The 19,663-nt window shown below is 43.6% G+C and overlaps 1 protein-coding gene across 1 annotated transcript in view; it reads right to left on the minus strand.

The window, feature by feature from the left end:
- Positions 1-19,663, minus strand: part of CPNE4 (copine 4) — a gene marked incomplete at its 3' end in the record, with an annotated part of 584,378 nt that overhangs the window by 29,393 nt on the left and 535,322 nt on the right. Inside the window, exons 8-10 of the mRNA XM_082655513.1 lie at positions 13,561-13,659; positions 9,283-9,369; positions 6,465-6,524 (exon numbers count right to left, since the gene is read on the minus strand). Coding sequence (XP_082511639.1) covers positions 6,465-6,524; positions 9,283-9,369; positions 13,561-13,659 — 246 coding nt within the window. The remainder of the gene's footprint in view (positions 1-6,464; positions 6,525-9,282; positions 9,370-13,560; positions 13,660-19,663) is intronic.

The raw sequence follows: 19,663 nt of genomic DNA on the forward strand, positions 1-19,663 counted from the left end.
GAGGCTGTGAAAGATGGGATTAAGTTGAGAAATAAAAGCAAGAAAATGACCGAAAAATGCCAGTTTGCGGAGGAGGCTCCCAGCTCCTGGCTTCCTTAATGTGGCGGGCTTGCAGAGCTGCCGTTTTCATCTTCTGCTATGAAGCATTCAGGAAAGCCTGCAGTTCTGATGTGCGCTCCCATCTTCCCAGCGGGCAGCCCAGGAACAGGCCTCCTTTGTTTCCCCTTCTGCCCAGGAGGTCTCGCTCTTCATTAAGCAGAGCCATGAGCAGTTTTGCAAAACTTTGTAAAGTAAGAAAGCAAAATGCTTGCTTCCTCCATGCTGCCAAGTCCCTAGTGTGGGGAACTGCTTCCAGAAAAGGCTGGATGCTAAAGATGAGTATCCTTCCTTGGACATTTTTAGCTTCTTACCTGAAACGAGCCCAGGCCTCATATCCCTTCCCTGCCGGTGAAAAAATGCGCCCTTTGAGAACCTCCCAGATGTTTTCTGGGGAAAGCTGCTGTGAGCCCATCTCTGGTTAGCTGCCCAATCTCTCTGCAACCTTTGTGATATCACCTGCTATAGGGCAGCTTTTTTTGTTTGTTTTTTAGATTTGTATACAATTTGGACCTATAAAACAAGACTTATAGGTGGAGATACTCTTTAGTCTGGACTATTTCTTAAATAATAGGTTTAATTATTGTGCTTTTCTGTTTCCTCAAAACCCTATAGCAGGTAAAGAAATAAGAACCTAGGCCAGATGGGAAAAACCCCAGAGGTCGCTTTGTTCATTTCCTGGAAAGTGCAAAGCACTCTCCTCTTCATCCCAGGACTCATCCTCATTTCTCAGGGTTCTACACCAGAATCCGTCAGTGTTTAGTCTGGGATATAAAATCAGGATTTAAAACTTAAACTGAGACACAGCTTGGGCATAGGATGTCTCAAGTGTGTTAGGGTCAGAAAAGATGACATGAGAGGACCTTTAAGAGGTGCTCTTTTCTTAGGCTTCAAGGTTAATCTGGGAGAAGCCACATTCAGCTTATTATATTATATCATATTATTTTATTAAAATGTAGACTATACAATCAGAGATAAAGGAAAGCAATACCCTCTTTAATTTTTTTTAAGTTATTTATTTATTTTTGGCTGTGTTTAGTCTTTGTTGCTGCACGTGGGCTTTCTCTAGTTGCCGCGAGCAGGGGCTACTCTTCCTTGTGGTGCGCGGGCTTCTCATTGCGGTGGCCTCTCTTGCTGCAGAGCACGGGCTCCAGGCACGCAGGCTTCAGCAGTTGTGGCACCCAGGCTCAGCAGCTGTGACTTGCGGGCTCTAGAGTGTAGACTCAGTAGTTGTGGCGCACGGGCCCAGTTGCTCCGCGGCATGTGGGATTTTCCCAGACCAGGGCTCGAACCCGTGTCCCCTGCATTGGCAGGCAGATTCCCAACCACTGCGCCATCAGGGAAGCCCAATACCCTCTTTAATTTTAAAAAAATTACAAATAATAAAAAGGGCCAACTGAATATAATAAGAAAAAAATGACCACTCAGGATTCTACTAGTCTGGTAAGTCATATTTTTTCTTTTTAGTTATATACAATATATATATCCAAAATATTTTTAAAATTTATATATAAAACATACAATATAATTATATATAAACATTTAACATAGTTGTAATCATAGGGTAGCTTTGCTTTATGTTTTTTTCTTCACTTAATACTATGACATAAACATATTCTCATGTTATTACCAATCATTATAATTACCACTTAAAATGGCTTTATCATAGTCCACCTAAATGAGAAACTGCGATTTATATAGCTATTAACTTATTGTTGGACATTTGTGTTGCTTACAACCTGTTTCTGTGAAAATTCATTTTACAATGAACATTTTTTTGCATCTGGAAAGGCAATAACTTTCAAAAGAAACATTGAATTCTTCTATCATTTTCTCTTCAAATATCTTATGGAGTCGGCCTCATCTATGTTGTCTGTAGTTGTGTATTTTGTATATGAAATTCTGGTATCTGGTTTTCCTTTTAGCTGCCATGTGCCAAACACATAGAACCCAATCTCTCTCCCTCGAGTCTCTGCTTCACCTCTGCTCAGGTCCTCCAAGACCACAACACGACTGTTGCTCCGGAGTCCTTACGACTCAAAGATTCACACAAGGAACAAAGGTTGTCCTCGGGGGTGCCCTTGACATCCTGAAATGGTGTGCAGAATTGGGTGTGTGCACTTTCCAGTGAGAGGATATAGATCTTGTATCAGATTTCAAATGGTCCATGTGACAAAAAAAGAGGAAGAATCATCGACTGGGGATTTTTTTTAGCATCCTTTATGTCCTTCCCTCCCTGGGGCCTTCTCTGCTTATTTCATAGCCTAAAACTCCCCTCTTCTCATCCTCAGGTTGCCACTCTCCTTTCCACCTCTTGCCTTCCCTTCACTGTCGGCCTTCTTGAATGAGTAGTCACACCCACTGTGTTCACCTCCTCATCGTATGTTACACCCCACCTCCTGGGTCTCCTGTCTCATTCTGCCGAAGTTGCTCTTCTGAAGATGATTTGTGCCTACTCATCACATGGCCCAGTCACCATTTTTCATTCTTCACCTTCTATCTTCTCTTTAGCATATGAGATTATTGCCCCTGATCCTGTAACACTTCCTCCTGATCATCTGAGTAACTGCCTCCTCTGGGACCTCCCCCTCTGGCATCTCTTTACTGTTTGCCCCTCTCTCCCCTGCTGACAAATGCAGATCTTCCACAATATTCTGTCACCAGGCCCCCAGTCTTTCTGTATTTTTCTCTTTAGCCATCTCCTCCAGACGCATGTATGTGCAGTTTCCACCTCTCTCCTGAAACTGAGGTCCATACTTATAAATGCTATCTCCACTGGGATACATGAAAGTACTTCCACCGCATCCATGAGGAAGTTCATCTTGTTGTCTGGCAGCTCCTCTTGATTTCCATATTTCTGTGAATGGAACTGCCATGCTTTGTCTTCAGGCACAAAAGATTTGAGTCATCCTGGACTCATCATTCTCCTGTGCCTTTTGTCTCCTCCTGTATCATAAGTCAAGGCTAGTAGACTCTCTTTCCACAGTGCCCCTTCCTACTGCTGCCCCTCTAGTTACCTCTTACTACCCATCACCAGGATGGCTACAGTGGGTTTTAATGTCTTCTTTCAGAGTCCCTTTCATGAAGACCTCCCAGATTTACTTCCCTAAAGCATGTGCCTGATTGCTCCTGAGTCCTGCCCAAGAGTCTTCTGAACATTCCCACATCCACCTAATTACCTCAAAATTCAAGGCCCTTCAAATTCTCAATCTAAACCATTTCCCCAACAATCCCTAAATATATCCTGCATATTCACATTAACCCAAGTAAGGTTTCAGTATTTATCATTAGAATATATGGATGCATAAATATTTAAGTTCACAGGGGTGCTTTTTAAAGCAAAAACATAGTATCACATTTATTTATCCAATTTCTTCTTTTCCCTAAACCTTATCTCTTCTTGAAGATTTAGGCTTTGATCCACCACCATTCAACAGAAGTATTCTGAGCAACTTATATCAGCCTACTACCTGAAGGGAAAGGTGCTCTGCTCTTGATATTCTTAAGGTGGAACCAGGAGCTCCAGACATCAGTGGAAGGTGCAAAGGTTTCTTCTCACCACTGTTTGTAGTGTGTATTGGGCTGAGTCTTGACAGGAAGCAAATGGTCCACTCAAAAGGGATGATTGAGAAGAATTTAATAAAAGGACAATTCTAAAATGTTAAGGGAGGCTGAGTAGAAAGGGTCAAGAGGGGCAGTTAGTAGAACCGAGTAAGAGTAGTGTTTGCAGGGCAGGACACCTGAAGGGAAATGTGTCCTTCTGTAGAGGAATGTGGTCACTGCCAAACAGCAACCTGGGGGGTAGAGAGTGGGGAAGAAGTGCCCCAACTTCATTCTCCTCCTATTGTTTGACCTCTGGCTGCTGCCTACCATTGGTCAAATCCAACCAAAATCCATGAGCAGGAGAGCCCGGCTGATGCACCCGAAGAGGAAGGCCTCCTGGGCACAGGGGCAGGGCCGAGAAGCGTGAGGAGGGGAGGAAACATGCAGAACTGTATTCCACTGTTGGCTCCTGAAGGTCTGTCTCCAGGGAGATGGAGGCTCATCCTGGCTGAAGCTCCGGGGCCTGCTTAGGAATCTCGGGCCATCCTCTGCGCCAGTGGGAGATTTCAACTCTGGAGAGCTCAGGGGTGGGGTGACTGCAACAGAACCTCGTTCCTCCCTCCCTCTGCTCTGTCTGTCTCTACGCCAGGAAGCCCTCTTCTCATTTCTCATCCCTCTGCCACATTCCCTTCATTTTTCTAGATGGCCTCAATAAAATGATTGGGTATATAATAAATATCAAATTTATTAAGACATGTTATTTGTTATTAATAGTTTGTATTACAGCTTGCCATTTACATTAGATTGCACTGCTTGAATAATAAATTAATAATGGGAAAGCTGACTTAATTTTAGAGGAAAATGACAATGAGGTGGCTGCTATGTTTTCTTTAATAGAAAGCTCAAAATAGAACACCTAGCAACCTTCTCCTGTGTCCTCGGCCTGGAGCCCTCCAGGAGGAAGGGCTTTGTTGCAGGCACTGCTGATGGTCTGGTCTCCTCGGCATTTATCTGCACATGCTCCCCCTGTTCACATGCCTTGCTCCAGACTCACTCCAGATCTCCCGCAGGTCGATCCGTGGACCCTGGATGGCTGAGAAGCCGGGGCTGGGAAGGTGGTAGTGAGAACCACTGAGGTGGTCCCTTCCGGCTGGGAGCATCAGCAAAAGTGAGAAGGAGGGGAAAACAAAGCCAGGAGAGCAATCTTCCTGTCAGGTGGGCCACACGATCTCCCCTCCCCTCCCCTTCATGAGTCAGGATGTAGAGCTGGAAACATTCTGGGGTCAAACTTCAGTTTTCCCTGGGGCCAATTCTTTGTAGCCCAACTCCAAGGGCAAAGCAACCCCCTGAAGGTTGAATAAAGAGCTGTTCCAAAGCATGGGATCTATAGAATCTAAAACAGACCCAAATTGATAGAGCTTTCCCTTGAAGAATCTATAAATAGTTTTCTGCATCATTCCTTTGCCTAAGATCATGGGACACTATCTCCTCTGTGACACTGCTGACTCCTCCACCTCCATTTGCCCAGGACAGCTGGAGGCAGGGGTGTGTGCCCACAATGCACATATTTGCTACCTTCTAAACATGCCAGTGTGTATATGGCGGGGGGGGGGGGGGGAAGGGGGGAAGGGGTGGGTGCTGTGTGGGTGTGTCTTTAGAGAAACTTAGACTTCAAAGAAATGACCAAAATCTATAATTAACTCCTGTAAGCATTCAGGGGCAAATGAACAATGGCCTGAGCTTAGGCAGGACATAGGTAGACCCCTCTGAGGTTATAGCAGAGGACAAGCTTCTATCTAGGGAGATGCCTTATTTCAACCCCTCGGGGAACCCCCTTCTAGTCCTTTGGGCACCACTATCCCTAGTCTCAGGAATACATTGCTCCGGTCTACTTTCTTGGGCTCAAACCAATTTCCTTGCCTTCCTCACATGACTGAGCCTGTCTAGGGAGCTCAACAGGGCTGAGTTTCAAGAGTACACTTTTGTAAGATGAGGAACAAATGCTGCACAAATTGGATTCCTCTTGTTTACATCCACGTTGATTTCCCATAGGTTTTAGCAGATCTATTCCTTGTCATCTGGGTATTCTCTTTCTGCAGGTCATGTCTGCCTAAACTTAGTAGGATTTTGAATATGAAGCCACTGAAAGCAAATTGTTCCAGGGCAGATGGACTCACAATCTTGGCCCACCCAGGCACTTAAAAAAGACCCAGTCCACCCCGACCCTCCAATCTGTATTAGGAGTGTGCAAATCCCATGGGCTCACATATTCCATGTAGGAGGTGATCCTCAATCCACTCACTCATTCTATTTTTCAACCTTGCGAGACTGGTTCCCCAATCTTCTGGAATTCTCTTTCTCATTGACTGATGAACCATTTGGATGGCTTACTCTTGGCACCGACCATTGGACATGACATGGATGCTCGTGGTCTGGCCACACGAACACAACCAAGACGTCTGCAGTTGTCCAGTGGGATGCGCAAGCGCGGCTCACTTCCTTCCCACCCTTTTCACGCAGTGATGGGACCTGGCAACCCACCCACTGCCTCTTGCATGGAAAGAACGGAAAGCATTAGGCTGGTTGCCCGAACCACTTGAGGTTGAATGGCAGGAATTTCCTGACATGATGCTGAAAACCATACTCACTGAGGAAAACAGAATTATGACCTCCTTGTAAAAACATGTTACTGTATGATATTTCAGCGGTGAGACGTGAGCAAAGCTGACCCAGGGTCTTAACAGACTTTTGTCTCCTCGTGCCCCACACCCAGCACCACTCCCCAACCTTACTCCTGAATAAGGACAAATATGGAAACAACTCACTGTAAACTGGATTTGGCAGCCACCCATGATGTAGTCCAAGAAAGAATGCATCTTGTGGATCTGCACAGGAGGAGGAGAGGAAACTGTATTAGGAACAGTATGATCTGTATACCTATAGATTAGAGGCCTACACTTCGGGGTTATGCTGACGTAGAGGAAAAAGCAGAGAAAGATCTGTGGGAAAAAGATGGGTCAGCTGATTTTGTTCCATGAAAGGAAAGAAAGAAAGCAATGCTGAATTTAGATGGGCCTGTGAGGGCTGCAGCCATCCATCCCCTGCTACCCTCTCTTTTGGTTTACACATGATTTTAATCAGCCTCTCCCTCTGGGGTGAGACTAATACTGTGTTTTCAAGGGTCACCACTGGTTTGAAATGAATGAAGTCTCACACTTGGCTTCAGTCTCGCTGCCCGTGTCTAAGTCCCAGTTCTGGTAACATTCCTAACACCACAGTAATCAAGATGGGCAGCTTCAAGATCACAATTACCTGAGAAGGTCTTTACTGCCAGCTGCCAGCTAGTGAGATTCCTCCCATGCCATGAGCAACAAGTATTAACATTTATTGAGAACTTACTGTACGCCAAGCACTTGACATACATTACCTCATTTAATTCTTAGAACAAGCCTGTGAAGGTGATGCTATTGTTATTATTGTGCCCATTTTATAGAAGAGGAAACTGAGGCTAAGATGATGGAGGTGGAACTCAAATGATGGCGGTCTTGACAGCACAGTTCATCCCTTCAACCTCTAAGCTGGAAGTCAGCAGGGTCCCTGCTTTTTTCCCAACCCCTGGCATCTGTGTTCTCACACACCTTACTGATTTCTAGTCTTAATTTCTGCTTCATTATGATTCTGATGCTTGAGTCTTGGTGACATTCATCTATTTATTTATTTAACAAGGATTTATTAAGCCCCCACCATGCACTGGATGCTAGGGATACAGGGATGTGAGAAACAGGCATGGTACCTGCAGCCACTGAGCTCACAATCTGGATCCTTTTACCAGGACAACTACTAGCTGATTTTTGACCCTCACTTCTCAGACTCCATCTGACGCTCAGGGCAGCTTCTCAGAGACTGACCCATAAAACCCCATGGTAGTGTTTCCAGGCACCACCTCCAGGTGGCACACATCTATTGGCAGACTTGTCTCAGGGCTGATATTTACTGGGCTCCCTGAATAGTGCCTGCTCCTGGCTTCCTTATGGCGATGCTTTGCTTGATAGTTGGGATACCCTACTACTGTCTGTACACCAAAAAAATGAGTTCGATCACCATGGCCTTTGAGTGCCGAACTCTTAGATCAAAACAGATATGTGCACAATCACCTTACAGAGATGGATAGTTGAACTGGCTCATCTGGATCTTCTTTTCTCCTGCTGCTATGAGCACAGGGATGGTCACAGGTCTATTCTGAATGTACCAGGATTTGGTCTGTACAGGTAGGTAAGATGACCAGAGACAACTGCCTTTGAAAGAAGAGTTTATTACTCACAGCTCCCCAAGGGACAGGAGGACTGTCCTGCCACACAAGGGGGCCACACGGGGAAGCACTAGGGTCAGTCAGGAGGCAAGAGGAATGAGGGGAAAGCACAGGCAAAAATCTTTATCATGGTTTTTGTGGGAAGGAATGCATGAAGCAAGGTAAGAAGTTAAGCAGGTTTAGGATTCAATAGTTTGAGTAACTTACGAGGCTCTGGGTGATAGGGATGGTCTCTAATTATCTGAAACCTGGCTCTGGGGTGATACAGGGCAGGCGGAATATTGTCTTGGTGTGTGAGAGTTCAGGAAAGGGGGTGGCTGGGGGTATAGGCTCTGGATGGATTGGTCTGCATGTCAAAGACAGGCTCACAGGCAAGTTGATTGCTACCTTTAGGAATTAGGTAACTCTGGGAGGGGCAGTTCCTCCTCAGTATGCAAGGCCCCAAGATGTCAAAGCATCATAAAATACAGAAAAAAAGCCATTATTAAAACAGTGACCCCCAGATGACCAATCACAAGCATTATCTCCTAGTTCCAGTGATTGGTTCAAGGGGTGGGCATGTGACCTAAGCCAGACCCATCGGTCTTTTCCTTTACTCTCTTGTTATGTAAGGATGAGTTCCTGCAGCTCCTGGCAGCCAGGAAAGGCCAACTCTGAGTGAAGGAACCTGATATATATAGAGAGAAACTGGATGGCACGTAAGTCTTATGTCATGGAGTCAGACAGACGGAGACTAAAATCTCAGCTCTTAAACTTACCATGTGTGTGACAAACTGGTTACACAATCTCATTTGAAAGTAGAAATCTCAGGGTTGTGATAAGAGTAAACAGAACGTATTATAGTTATTTTCACATAGTAAGTACTCAACCAGTAGCAAAATTATTCCCAGATGGGATTTTCTGCTAAGTTAGAGCCCTTCTGGGAGGAATTTTTACGCCCTTTAATCTTCCCCCACTGTCTTATTTTCATGGTACCTCCTCGGCATGGCGGAGGCGTCACATATAAAGCAACGAACGCTGGGATAGGCACAGAATAGGTGCTTTAGAAATGTTGGTGACCCCCTCTGGGGACCTCCCTCTGGTGCTGTCCTGGGAAGACCAGGACTCTCCTATCTTTGGGGGCAGGACTGTCCTTGTGGAGGGTACGGTGGCATTGGCCTACCACAGCTCCAAGACCATCCATGCTTACAATGTATGTCCATTAATACCTTGACTTTCTGATTTTTGTTTAAAAAAGATCGTATCTCTTTGACACTCTCTCCTTCTGTCCACACAACCTTCCTCCCAGACAGCCCTAGCTTCATACCCCTGGAAGACAGGGGCTATGTATATACCTTGCACTGATTCAAAATCACAATGCCCGAGTTCTTATAATTCTTCTTCTTGGCTTTGTACTTGGGATTGATGCACTCCCACTGCACCTGAAACAAGAAAGGTTATAGCATGATTGCCAGCTCAGGAAGAAGTGGAGTCATTCATGACGAGGCCCCTGGGCACAGTTGCAGATGGACCTGAGGGCTGACCCATGGTCTCTAGCTGATCCCTTCACATCTGGAGGGGCAGTAAGGAGGAGTGGTGCAGAGGGAGACTCCGACACTACTCTGCCTAGTTTGAATCCCAGCTCCTCCATTTTCCAGCTGTGTGATCTTTGGCCAATTACTTGATTCCTCTATGTCTTGCATGTCTCCTCTGTAAAATGGAGCTTGTAATTGTAGGTATCTCATAGGGTTACTGTGAGGATTGAATGATTAACCCTTGTAATACATTTAGAACAGTGCCTGACACTTATAAATGCTTGCTATTAATGGGACCAAATTAAGCAGCAGAGGGAAGGAGAGATCTGGGGACACACAGCTGAGTAACCCAAATGCTAAGTCTTAGTGTCTGGGAATTGACTTAAGAGGTAGGAAAACTGAGGGACATTGAATACTGGCTACAGGAAGCTGGTGGGGATGATGATAAGTTTGCTTAACTTCACAGAGGACTAAAATAATGGATTGACACAGTCACAACGGTGGTGCATTAGATTGCCAGAGAGGCTTCTGTGAGAGGTAGAATCAGAACTGAGGAGGTAGCTGGGAGCTAAAGGGTGAACAGATCTCAACCCTTTCAGCCTACAGAAGGCTTCAGGGGACAAAGCCAACTGCACCTTGACTACTGACAAAGTCAAACATCCAAGAGTCATGGAATGCTCCTGCCTACTATCCTATGGGAGTAGATCCTTGGATTTCTACTCAGAAGACAAATTTTCACACTCTGACAGTTGGAAGTATCTGAAAATGAAGCAATTTCTGAGGCAGATGTGAGTGGGTAGATTGATACAGCATTGGCGCCAATGACCCATTCCTCCCAGTGCACAATGACTCTGAGCTTAGTCAGGTGACTTGTTTTGACCGATGGGACGTTAGCAAGTGATATGAGCAGAGGCTTGACAAGCCCCTGTGCACTGGGGCTTGCCCTCCTCTTGCTGCTGGGACATTTTCACCATGTATTAGCTTAAGCTGGTGTCCTGGAGGATGAAAGAGCACGTGGAGAAACATTTCAGCTACCTCAGATGTGTAGGCACAAGTGCAAGAGTGAGTCCCATTTGGAACAGAGAGAAGTTTCCCAGGGGAACTCAGCCCAGATTGCCGACCTCCTGTCCTGCCTATGGTAGTAGCCTCCTAACAGATCTCCCTGTCTCACTCTCTTGTCTCTCTCTGTAACTGATTATCTACACAGTAGCCAGAGTAATCTTTAAAAAAATTAATCTAATTCTCCAGTCTAGACCCCTTTGCAGCACTGCCCAATAGAACTTTCTACAATGATGGGAATATTCCATGTCTGCACCGATCAATGTGGAAGACACTAGCCACACGAGCACTTGGAGTGTGTGTGTGTGTGTGTGTGTGTGTGTGTGTGTGTGTGTGTGTGTGTGTGTGTGAGAGAGAGAGAGAGAGAGAGAGAGAGAGAGAGAGAAAGATGGAGGAATTGAAATTTTAACTTAATTTAACTTAAACTTACTAAAATTGAAATTGAAATAGGTGTATGTAGCCAGTAGCTATTAAATTGGAGACTGTGGCTTCAGTGTGCTCTCAATACATTTATAGGAAAATTGAAACTCTTTTCTCTGAGCTATCAGAATCTGCTTTTCCTGGCCTTGGCCTCTGTTCTTGACCACATCGCATGCATGGCTCCCTCACCTTCTCTGATCCAGATACACTGGTCTCTTTCCAGATCCTTAATCACACCGAGCTCTTTCCTGACTCAGTACTTTGCAATGTTGTTCCCTCGGCCTGAAATACTGTTCCCTTGCTTGTTACATGGTTGGCTTCACTTCATCTTTAAGGGCCTTCAAGTTAAATGTCACCTTTTCAGTTGATCTCTTCTATGTTATACCTTTATAACTAAACTGGCTCAGTTTTTTATAGCATTTGGCACAATGTATAATTACATATTTTGTTTACTTGATTCATATTTATATTTTACTATGATGCACACTCATGTCACACCTAGAGCCTGACACTTAGCAGGTGCTCCTCAGTAAATATTAGTGGGGTCAATAAATAATAGAACAGTTCCCTGGGTGCAGACATGTCAGAATAGGGACTGAGTGGTTGCACCAAAACCTTTCTGGTGTCTCAGTGATACAGAAAAGTACAGTAGCATATCATCCATTTCCTCAGAGAGACTTCAAGATTCACTTCTGTTTGTTTGAAAGCATCAGACTTCAGCGTGCTTCAATTGTGATGTATGCTATAATATCCTCCTAGGATTCTAAAGATGAAGTGTTTCCCATGTTTATTGGTTTGGCTATTTCTATTTGTAAAGCAGAACAAGGCAAAACTTCGTAAAACTCTTTAGAACTCTAGCGGGTGGTATTGATAACTGTCATTGATTTATTAGCACAACAGAGCCTGGTCTTGTACATTCAAAGAAGCAACAACGTCTCTGGATAAATTCCTAGTTATTTGGGTAGTGACTTAATTTATAGTTTAGTGTTGGTTTTCACTGTACCCCTGAAACTGCAAGCCTGCTCGTGGGTGAAGGTCTCTGTGTGTCTGACAAGTTTCCTGCAATGCTGGGTATGTAACAGCGTGTTTAGCAGGTTGTGGGAGCTATGCAGAAAGCTGCCCTTGACTTTTCAGGCCAAAGGGAGGTATTCAACAAATGGTCTGATTCAGATTAAGCCTCTGATTCTAAAGAATGTTAGTTTATTTCCATCCAGTCTGGTTACATCTTGACTTACATCTGAAAGGAGAAACTTGAACAGTGAGTTGGGACAATCTTCCCCAAGCAGCACTTCTGAGCAGGCCAGGCACAGGGTCTTTAGGGGAAAAAGTCTTTCTCTGCTGTCACTCCTTTTTGTTCTATGGGGACAGTATCTCCCAGAGTAAGGATGGCAGGTAGCTTGGTTTGACTTCCTCCAGAAGCTAACGCCGAGGCAAGTATTTAAGTACAAGTAATTCATCTGGGAGGTAATACCAGGAAGGAACAATAAAAGAGTGGGGAATTGAAATAGGGAAGCAGCCAAAAAGGGGTACGTGATCCATTCAGGTAACCCTATGGGCAACCAGGGCTGCTTCCTGCTGGGGAACTCTGGGCAACTTCACAGAGCATGCCTCAGAGTTTTGCTGCCTGAAGGGCAAGAGAGCTGGGGTATTTATATTCCATCTCCCACTAGCAATTTGTTGAGGGCTGCTCCCTGAAATGTGTACAACTCCCCCAACATGTCCAGCCTGCAGTAGGCATGGGCAGAGCAGGCTCCAGCAGCCACAGAAAGCCCTCAGGCAAAGAGATTCAGGTTCTGCAGCTGACACTGGGCAGGTGAATCCTGAACAGATCAGAGAAGAAGTTACATGGTCAGGGTCCAGACGACAGCAACTGACCAACAGATGTATGTATGTATCCATCAGAGTACGGGTGTCTGAGAGATACAAAGAGGAGGTGTAGGCTTCTGTGTGATGCAATGAAATCCCTATGTGCCCCTGTGGTATGTGGTAGTGTTTGGGTTTATGTCTTGGTATCAAGAGTGTAAGAGTGAAATGGTGAGACTAAATGAAAATCTGGTGCCCAAAATAAAAATTTGGAGTAATCAAATAATTTGCCCAAAGCATTAAATGTGTAATTAATGCCACCAGGTCATGGAAATGTAGATCTAGAAAGAATACTGCAACATGATAATAACACCAGCACATATTTTGGAAGTTCCAGACACCCTGCCAAATGCGTATGATGATTTATCTCATTTAATCTTCACTGAATGCTACCGGGTAAGTACCATTATCACCTTCATTTATTTTAGGTGAGAAAGCTGAGGCGCACAGAGATTAAGTCACTTGTCCAAGGCTACACAGCCAAAGGAAATTAGAAACTTTCTCATCTGACTTCTCCATTTTGCCAGTGGAGAAACCGTACCACCTTGGAGCAGGGTCCTGTCCAAGGTCACAACCAATTGCTATGAGCTGGGTTGGCACTAGAACCCAGATTTCAGTTCCCACCATGCTCCCTCCTGGCCATGTTTAATCATGTATTAATGTCTCACCTCTAGCTGCTCGGTGTATAGCTGGGTGCTAAGGAGGCATTGCAAGAGGCGAGTCTGGGGGAAATGCCATGAGGGGCTTACCACGTACCTGTTTTCCTTCCATTACTCCTCTCATCTCCTTGAATGTTGAGGTGAATTCTCCAATGAAGTCATGTTTGCCATTGGAGTCCCAGTCCCATACTATGCACTGCAAGAGAAAATAAGTATTTTTTTTAACTTAAGAATTCATCCACAGCAGCTAAAGGCAATGCAAACTTTATGAGGAAGACCTGATGAAGGACAGTTGGTCTGGATCAAAAGTCTAGGATGACAGCATGTGGGAAGAGGTATCCCTTTGGTTTCCATTCGTTTTACTTAGCCTTTTGTCATGACTTTCAAGCAGCCCTGTGATGCAGCAGTGACTAATAATTTGCCGATTTTTCAGGTAAGGCCAGTAAGACCAAAAGGAGATAAGTCACTTGCCAAAGGGACTATCCAGTGAATGAGAAACCTGGGATTTGAAGGCAGGTATCCTGACTCTAATTCCAGTGTTGTTTTTCCCACAGAAGAGAGCCTCTGTGGTTTATAGCTGGAATCAGGTGCCTGAGTCCATGCCTGTAGCTTCCACAGTGGCAGCTTATGTTTAATGATTTGATCATATGAATCACATTTTATTATTTTTTTTCTGAAGGCAAAAGAGCGATGCTAAGAAAAACAAGTCAGAGGGCAAAAAGTGAGAGCTTTAATTGTACCCACATGAAAAATAGGTGAAAAACAGTGAGAGGTGAGTTACACTGGTAAAAAGCAGGCGTCCATCACACCTAAGATGCAACCTTCCAACAAGAGGGCTCCATCTAACACCACTAAGGCTAACTTCTGGGCTTGCAAGTAACACTTTGCAGTGTGATGCAGATTAAATCAGTAGCCATCCCTCTGCTTGGTCACACATCTTTAGATGAAGAGGGAGTCCCCATTTTTTCTGGGGTGGAGGTTGGATTAGGGTTTCAAGCACTTCAGATATCGCTTCTACATCTTAAACCAGGGATCTGCAGCCAGGAACCCCAGAAGTCAGATAAGATCGAGGCAGCAAGGAGACATTTACTCAGAGGTTTTCCCTGGAATATTGGTGTTCAAGGGGCAGCCTAGTTCTTTCTTGGGATGAAGACCTCAGTGGCCAGTCCTGCCTGGAAAACCTGGTTTGTAAATCTATTTTCTGACCTGTGGGATACCACACAGACCTAAAATGAAATATGCCCCGAATGAAACATAATCCCCCCCAAACTTATTCCTACTCATTTATTTTTTGTCACAGTGGATTGTATCAACATCCACCCAGTGGGAAACATCACTCAGGATGTGCACTGTGAACATCACACTGTCAAAGACTTGTCTACTGATCTCAGTTACTCACAACAGGGTTTTTTCTCTCTATTTGCCAGCCCCTCCTTACTGACCCTGACACTCACACAGTCATTACCTGGAGCCAGAAGCAAAAGAAAGCTTGACTGGCCTGGGCACAGAAAGAGAAGGAAGTGTGTTTCTGGAACCTTGCCTCTCAGGCTCCTAACTGTGCGCAGTAGTGAACACAGCCCTGGGACATCTGAGTCTGACACTTACTCAGTCTTCTATCTTGGGGGGAAGCAGATAAAAAGGCAAAGGGGCCAAAAGAGTCTTTTCAACACTCCCTTGTGTTTTACTGTGTTTCTTTTAATCTCTCCGTTAGAATATAGGAAAAGCAAGAGGGAATGTACGTAGTACTTTGGTTTGTCACCAGATCTCAAGCAAAACCACCTATCTGCCTTCTCTTAGCTTTCCCGTCATGCTTTGGTTAGTTACTGCCCTCCTTCCACCTGCCACCATAACACTCAGGACGTTTGCTCTCTCTGGGGCAGAATTCCCCTGGGCTGGATGATGAGTCAGGCCCAACAGGGTTCCAGGCCTGGCCTCCTGGGGGGCAGGCACCGCTGTTTACATGGACCCTGCTTCTTCAATTGGTGGCATTCCTCATCATGCCAGTTGCAGAATCCTGTTTCGACCTTTCTCAGAAAGGTCCCAGAGGAAAGAAGACACAGTGAGGCAGAAAAATAAAACCACGGTCTTTCTCTCCCTGCCATGAAGCTGGCTTATGACAGCTCTGATACAGTTGACAGAGGAACATGTCATGGTGAAAAGTAAACAGATCAACTGCCCTGCAGAAAAGCTGAGACAGAGGCAGGTTCTTGGTGTGAATTAATAAGGAAACTTTGACTGATTGGTGACAGAGTGGCAGCTCAAAACTGTCTACAAGTCAGGAGGCCTTCCACATTCCCACAGCTCACAGTATAGTTTAGGTATATCATCTTAAAATGTCTGAGCTCGACAGATGGTCTTGTCAACTCCCTCATTTTACAGAGAAGGAAATTAATGAAAGAGAAAGGAAGCGACTCCTGCAAGTTCACCCAGTGCAGACGAAAGTCCAGGTTTCCTGCCTACCTAATTCCCCCCGCCAACCACAAAACAGCAAATTATAATAATTACAACATATATAGTGCTTACTATGTACCAGAAACTGTTCTGAACACTTTACATGTGTAAATTCACTTAATACCCAGAATAATTTTTCATTATGCTCATTTTACAGATGAGGAAACTGAGACACAGAGAGGTGAAGTAAGTTTTCCAACACCACACAGTTAACAATAGGTAATCTTTGAACTAAAAGAAGTTAAACTTTGGAGCTTTTCCTAAATGATCATCTCTTATGAACCCAGGCTATTTGTGTTTATGGTCTCTAATCCTGTATGACAACCCTGAAATGACAATATTATTATTGCCATTCACAGGTATCAGTCACAGGCTTAGAGAGGTCAAGTGACTTGACTAGACATCTAGAAAGTGACAAAAATGGATTTTATTTCTTTTTCTTGTCTAATTGCTCTGACTAGGACTTTCAGCACTATGTTGAAAAGAAGTGGCAAGAGACGGCATTCTTTTCTTATTCCTAATCTTAGAGAAAAAGCTTTAACATTTTCACCATTGAGTAATATATTAGCTGTGGACTTGTCATGTATGGCCTTTATTATGTTGAGGTAATTCCTAGTTTGTTGAGCATTTTTATCATGAAAAAGTGTTGAATTTTGTCAACACAGAATTGCTAAAGAAATCTTGAGAAAAAGAACAAAGCTGAAGACATCACTTCAAAATATATTACAAAGCCACAGGAATTAAAACATCATGGTACTCCCATAAAGACAGATCTATAGGCCAATGGAACAGAATACATAGCCCAGAAATAACCATACATATATGGTCAATTGATATTTGACAAGGGTGCCAAGAATATACAATGGGGAAAAGGGAGTCTCTTCAACAAATGATGTTGGGAAAACTGAATATCCACACGCAAAAAAATGAAATTGGATCCCTACCTTACACCATACACAAAAATCAACTCAAAATGAATAGAAGACTTAAACATAAGACTTGAAACTGTAAAACAGTTAGAAAAAAAACACAGGGGAAAATATTCTTGACATTCATCTTGGCAATGATTTCTTGGATATGATACTAAAAGCACAAGCAACAAAAGCAAAAATAGACATGTGGGACTATATCAAACTCCTACAGGAGCTATAAAAATATGCTGCACAGCAGAGGAAACCATCAATAAAATGAAAAGGCATCCTACAGAATGGGAGAAAATATTTGCAAACTGTATATCTGATAAGGGATTAATTTCCAAAATGTATAAGGAACTCTTACAACTCAATAGCAAAAAAACCCCCAATAACCTGATTAAAAAATGGTCAAAGGACTTGAACAGATGTTTCTCCAAAAAAGATATACAAATGGCTAACAGGTATATGAAAAGATGCTCAACATCATTAATTATCAGGAAATGAAAAATCAAAATGACAATGAGATATCACCTCATATCTATTAGGATGACAATTATTAAAAAAACACAAAAGATAACAATTGTTGGCAAAGATATGGAGAAATTGGAGCCCTTGTAACCGTTGGTGGGAATATAAAACAGTGCAGCAGCTATGGAAAACAGTATAGTGGTTTCTCAAAAAATTAAAAATAGAACTACTATATGATCCAGCAATCTCATTTTTGGGTATACATCCAAAGAACTGAAGTCAGGATATCGAAGAGATATCTTCATTCCCATGTTAACTTCAGCAGCATTATTCACAATAGCCAAGATATGAAAATAACCCAAGTGTATGACTAAAGAAAATGTGGTATATACATACAATAGAATATTATTCAGCCTTAAAGAAGAAAATCTTGCCATTTGTGACTTGGATGGACATTATGCTAACTGAAATAAGCCAGTCACTGATGGACAACTAGTGCCTGATTCCACTTTTATGAGGCATCTATAACAGTCAAACTCATAGAGGCAGAGAATACAATAGAGGTTGCTGAGGGGTGGAGGCATTGGGGTCTTGTTGTTCAATGAGTGTAAGGTTTCAGTCACGCAAGATGAGTAAGTTCTAGAGACCTGCTGTACAACATTGTGCCTATAGTTTGTAATATGGTGTTGTGCACTTCAAAACCTGTTAATAGTGTAGATCTCATGTTATGTGTTTTTATCGCAAAACAAGTCAAAAGGACATAAGGAAATGTTGGAACGTGTGGGATCTGTTACCTTGATTCTGGTGATGGTTTCACAGGTTCAAACTCATATGCATATGAGTTTGCATATGTTTGCATATGTCCAAACTCATCAAATTATATGCATTAGATATGTACAGTTCTTTACGTATCAATTAAATAAAGCTGTTAAGAAATCTAAAAGTAAAGGAGATTTCCTTAATAATCTGGGTAGGTCTGACACAATCCATTGAAAGCCTTAAGAGCAGAATGAGGCTTCCCTGAAGAAGGAGAAATTTTGCCTTTGGGCCATAACTTAACTTCAGTTAGCCTGAGAGTTCCAGCCTGCCTTTCCTGAGGGTATGCTCTAGGGATTTCAGACTTGTCCAGCCAGCCCGCAAAACAGCATAAGCTAATTCCTTGCAATAAATCTCTTAATGTCTATCTTCCACTGGTTCTGTTTCTCCGGTTAACCCTGGCTGACGCACCTTCCCTAATTTTCTCCCTTGGCATTCATACCTTCATATTAAGAAGTGAGTTTTCAGTGACCATCGGTCTTCTCATACTGATATGCCAAAGTTTATTGAGCACTTACTTTGTCCCGGGCATTGTTCTAAGCCCTTGACATGCTCTGATAGTTAATCTTCACAGCGACCCCATCAGTGGGACACTATTATTGTTATCTCCACGTTACAGATGAGGAAACTGAGACACAGAGAGGTGAATGATCTCCTGCTATTATGGAATATTTTGGGTTTTAAAGTACAATTGGCTTTAACATCAGAGTTCTCGGGATCTGAATGTGATCCAGGTCCTGGAAGGCCAGGGTGAGCTACCCAAACTGTGGTTATAAAATTACATAACTGCGGCTCATCACTGCAGAATTCTCATGTTTAAAGGAAATCTATTCTTCCCTTGCCTTTTAAATTTTTATATATGTTTTAACACTGTAACCTGTCATTTGTCCATGTGAAGTAGGGTTCACTGTCCATTTTCTCTTGGCTCCTTGGTTACACCACCCCCAAAGCTTCCATTGCAATCTGTTTACATCTGCTTTAACGTGTCTCCAGCTATGTGGTCACCACTGGTCTCTATCCAATACTTGAAGGAAACTTGAGTACTCAGCTTTCTATCAGGGTTGAGCACAGTTCTTGGGCACAAGTAAGAACTCAGATAAATCTGTGATGAGTTCATGAAAAAGGTCTTTCTTCTTAAGTTGAGTGGATGGCAGTCCTCAGATTGGCCCTGTTTCCACACTGCAAAGGGAGGGTACTGCAATCAACTGGTTAATTTTTATTAAAGGAGATGATCAAACTCGGTAATATGTTTTGTTGGTGGTAGATATAGGCACAGGCAAAGGATTGTCTGCATGGGATTATGGACACGGTTTAATTGTTGTAGACACAGGGGCCAGGGCCTGGGAAGCAGCAGGCCGAGTTCTGTCCTTGCTCTGCAGATAGCACTGTGAGACCTTAGGGTGTCTTCTCAGTATCTCTGTGCTTCAGTTTCCTTCTCTATGAAATGGGTGTCTGGGGAATGGGAGCTGGAGTGAGTGCTCTCTGAGGTCCTTTCAGATCCAGAATTCCCTAGTTACATGGCATTGCATCTTTATTCCTTTTTCAACTTTA

Source organism: Grampus griseus (genome assembly GCF_964374135.1).
Source record: "Grampus griseus genome assembly, chromosome: 5".
In the NCBI taxonomy this organism is placed as follows: domain Eukaryota; kingdom Metazoa; phylum Chordata; class Mammalia; order Artiodactyla; family Delphinidae; genus Grampus; species Grampus griseus.